Genomic DNA, 4,129 nt, shown 5'->3' on the forward strand with positions numbered 1-4,129 from the left:
CATTTTCAGCTTCATGAACGTTTATTTTGTGGAGTACTTCATGAAGATTTGATTCTCAACAACGGAGAGTTATGCATCCCCCTCAATATCTAAATGTTTCAAACCTTTCCCCCTGTTGATTCACATTTCATATGAACTATCCGATGCTGCAACATGATCGAAAAGTTGTGTGATTTTTCCCTTTTCTTTTTTCTTTTTCCTGTCAATTGGAAGGGCTCACACTAGAAAGAAATCCACAGATCAGGCGGTCGAAACAATTGGACTTCTCAGCATATTTGGCAGCACCACAAAGTTTTGAGTTGCCAACTACCATGGAAAGAAAAGCCAAATGCATCGGAGTCATGTCCATGGCAAACAAGTCCAACTACAGTAGCTGTAGCAAGGCTTCTTTCTTGATGATCACAACCACAGCTGAAATCATAATCTAGACTTATAGAGAGAGTAAAGTTACACAAGGTGAGGTATTTTACACACACACCCAGACAGCAGAGAGATTAGACAGCATGCAGCAAACTAGGAGCGAATGTAATTACAGAGAAACCCTCCAAACCACATAATCAGGTAGGTGTTCATCAGGGCCTTGCAGTTCTTTTTTCTTTTTCATTTTTACTTCATCACTACAATAACACAGCATTGCATTCTTCTCCTTCGACATACAACGCTGGAGAAGAACAGCAAACACAATCTCAAGGAGGAAACATAATTCTCAACAACACGGCACAGCAGTAGCAACTCCTCGAAAATCTTTTTCGTGCATGTTCCAAGAGCTTAGGGGCTCCATTGGAGAATAGCTCTGCACATTCTAAGGGATGCATGATCCGAATCGAGCGAGCGACGAATGGACCCATATCACCGGTCAAGGGGCTCTGTTTGATCCTTGATGACCAGGCGCTCCGACACCTCCGCGAGCGACTTGAGGTTGCACTTGAGCAGGGCCTCGACGAAGTAGCACGTCTCGTCATTGGTGTTGCCGTCGGGGACGTCCACCACGAAGGACTCGATCACCAGCGTCCCAGGCCGGCCGTCGATGACCTCGGGGTGGACGGTGAGGATGGAGGAGTAGTTCTGAAACATGATGACAAGCAGATCAATTAGTCAGTTAGCGCACAGCACAGGCCGGTGTCTTCCAAATAACACAACGCAACCGGCATGCAGATAAGTCCTCCCTTGGATTCAGACAAATGCCTTCCATTATTGTGTGTCGTCACTGCAGAAAGCAAACAGGTGGGCCACGACAAAGGGAGTGACAGGTCCTCATGCAACGAATTCGGCATGAAAGGTCAAGCAGTTGAGAACATACAAAAATCATACATATATAACAACAACAGGCACTTGTTTTGTGGTCAGACTACAAGGGTTTGTTGGGGCTATCTTTTGACAATGCATGGCAGCACATCAAGATGCATCAGGAAATTTCAGGATGAGGTGGAAATATCTATCTCCCCATGTTCAACGACCATGAGAGGTGCTTTGCAGTAGAGCACTAGCTAGTCTATTAACAAGTGAGGGATTAAGCCCACCATTATTTGTCATATTCTTTACCGTTGGTGCAGCAGGGCACAACAATAGAGATGCCAAGTACACCTGTCAATTGTTTCAAGTGTACTCAAGGAAAATCTATTAAAGGAAAATAGTGGGAATCAACCTGTCATGTGCACACAGTTTGACCATGCAATGAATTAAAATTAAAAAGAGATTAACATTGTCATGTTTTTCTCTTACATATTACAACATGCAGCTAAGATACCGATTTTAGTTAAACTTTACAGAATGTAAAAAAAATGCAGCAGTTAGGCCATTAAAAATGCTATATGATAGTAAGTGACAACCTTTTGAAATTAATACGCATAATCGATGAATAATCCTGAGAGAAGAGATGATCACTGCTAATTTTCTTAAGCATCATTTATCAATATTTTTGCAAGCTATCAATTCTAAAAGTCCATAAGTTTGATCCACCAGTAAGCATCATGCTAAAAACAAAATTAATTGTACGATGGGCGGTCGATCAAGAACAGAACATACCTTCAGCCTATGATCACCTCCAACAAACCTGACACTGAGTATGTGCTCATTGTCATCTAACAGCTCCAGCCTCTCGGTGCTTCTTGTGGCAGGCAGACCAGACTTAACATTAACCTCCCTCACGCTACCAATCTCAATGTTCCCTTTCATTTCGCACCGGCTCACAAAGGGCTTAAAAAGCTGTGGTTGATCAAACCGCCTCACCAGAGACCAAACCTGTAACAGAATTACTTGATCAGGCGATGATTAAGACGGTGAACTGCATCAAGCCATCAACCCACACACATGCATGTAACAGTCGAGGAAATAAGTTTTCAACACACAAGTCAATTGCTATTAACTGTGCTACATAAAGACCCTAACTGGCTAACTGTACCAGATAGATCAGCCTGTCCTATCAATAAACAGCTGAAAGAAAGCCAAAAATTAATCAGAAATGAAATGGCAGGAATGTGTAGAAGTCAACTAAAGACGATTGAAGAATATGACAGCTCTTTCAATCAGAGATACACAATTATAAAATGAGGTCTAGAGCCTTGACAGTGCTATGGACTGTGTACACACATATTCACACTTGGAATGAGGCATCCTTTCAGCATATGCTGGTAACTTCGGCTGAAAAGTGGCTCAAAATGATCAATTTTTCTTTCAAATAATCAACTGAATGCACCAGAAGCATCTCATAATTATGCAGAAGAAACTTTTTAAGAAAAAGACTACTTGATTGCATCTAATTTTCTGACAACTACACAACTAGCATCCAAAGGAGTGGAGTCCAAGTGCAGCATATCTCCACCATCTCTGATAGATTACTTGAAGAATAAAGCTACAACCTTCAAAGCAATACAAGGCAGCCAATGCATGAACATCTAGAAATCCAAAAATAATCACGCGAGAGTAAATTTAGCGGGGATCTCGAGGTGGGGTAGGGGAAGCATCTTCCCACGTGAGATGAGGTACAGAAAGTAAATTAAAAATCCTCATGGCTTTGTGCCTATCTATCATTGCAATCATATATCACACACACGGGAGCAAAAGTTGCACGGCGATTCAAGAACAGCTCGGAAAAATCACAGGCTTCTTGCGAGAAAACGGAAATCTTTCAGTGAAAGCGACGTGGTTCCGATCAATTAATTCGCCCGACCAATCGCAAGGATGATGAGAGAAACAAGCAGGCAGGGCCAGTTCGAGGCGGCCTCCAAATCAGGCCTCGATATGCCCGATTCAAGGAACGGGCCAAACGAGTGGTGACTCGTAACCAAGTCGGCATCTTTCCTAATCATGGAGAGACGCATCAGCACTCCAAAACCAGACCAAGCAAAAAAAGAAGAAGGAGAAATCAAGAGATCGATCGCAACAACATCTCCACGGCGGATGGGCTCGGCAAGATCCTGGACGCAATGAAACAGGGCAACAAGCCAACATCCCGGACAAGAAGAAGAAGAAGTCGAGATTGACTCGATGGCATGGGAAGGCAGAGGCGCTTACGAGGTGGACGGGTGCCTTGATGTGCTTGGCGATGGCGGAGGAGCACTGGTGGTCGCGGGGCTCGTGTCGGTGGAACCGCCGCACGTAGTCCGTCTCCATGGCGCGCAGGTCGCACCGCTCGTCTGCCAGCCGCCACCGCCGCCCCGCCGCCTCCCCTCCTCCTACTCCCACTCCCACTCCTCCACCACCACCGTCCATCTCCACCATCACCACCACCACCACAAGCCAGACACCACGCACAGCCCGGTAATGAAGGCGACCAGGGCCTTGGCCGTATTGAAGAGAAGCAGAGGAAGGGGAGGAGGGAATGGGTTTTTGCCTTTGTTTTTGTTTATGCCTCGACGAGAGAGAGAGAAACTCTCAAAAAAATGAGAGAGAGAGAAAGATATATATAGAGAGAGAGGGGGGGGGGGGGGAGGAGAGAGAGACGACGTCCCCTGGATGCCACTGAGGCCGCGGGCTCAGGTGTTGTTGTTATGCTATTGGGCGGTTGCAAGCAAGGACCTACAAAAGTTAGGAATGACAAATGTGCCCTCCGTGTTTTATCATTTTTCTTCTGCTCAAGGTTGCTTGTGAAGTCATGAGTGGCCCCATGACACGAGGGATGGCATTATCA

The 4,129-nt window shown here is 45.2% G+C and overlaps 1 protein-coding gene across 1 annotated transcript; it reads right to left on the reverse strand.

Annotated features, from left to right (window-relative positions):
- Positions 1 to 344: 344 nt before the first annotated feature.
- Positions 345 to 3,881, reverse strand: LOC133922331 (abscisic acid receptor PYL3). Its single transcript, XM_062367618.1, has 3 exons — positions 3,514 to 3,881; positions 2,026 to 2,241; positions 345 to 1,065 (listed from the first exon to the last, which is right to left on the reverse strand). Exons 1-3 carry the CDS (start codon positions 3,718 to 3,720, stop codon positions 850 to 852), a joined length of 639 nt encoding a protein of 212 aa, XP_062223602.1. The 5' UTR covers positions 3,721 to 3,881; the 3' UTR covers positions 345 to 849.
- Positions 3,882 to 4,129: the final 248 nt, after the last annotated feature.

This window comes from Phragmites australis, chromosome 6 (genome assembly GCF_958298935.1).
Source record: "Phragmites australis chromosome 6, lpPhrAust1.1, whole genome shotgun sequence".
NCBI lineage: Eukaryota > Viridiplantae > Streptophyta > Magnoliopsida > Poales > Poaceae > Phragmites > Phragmites australis.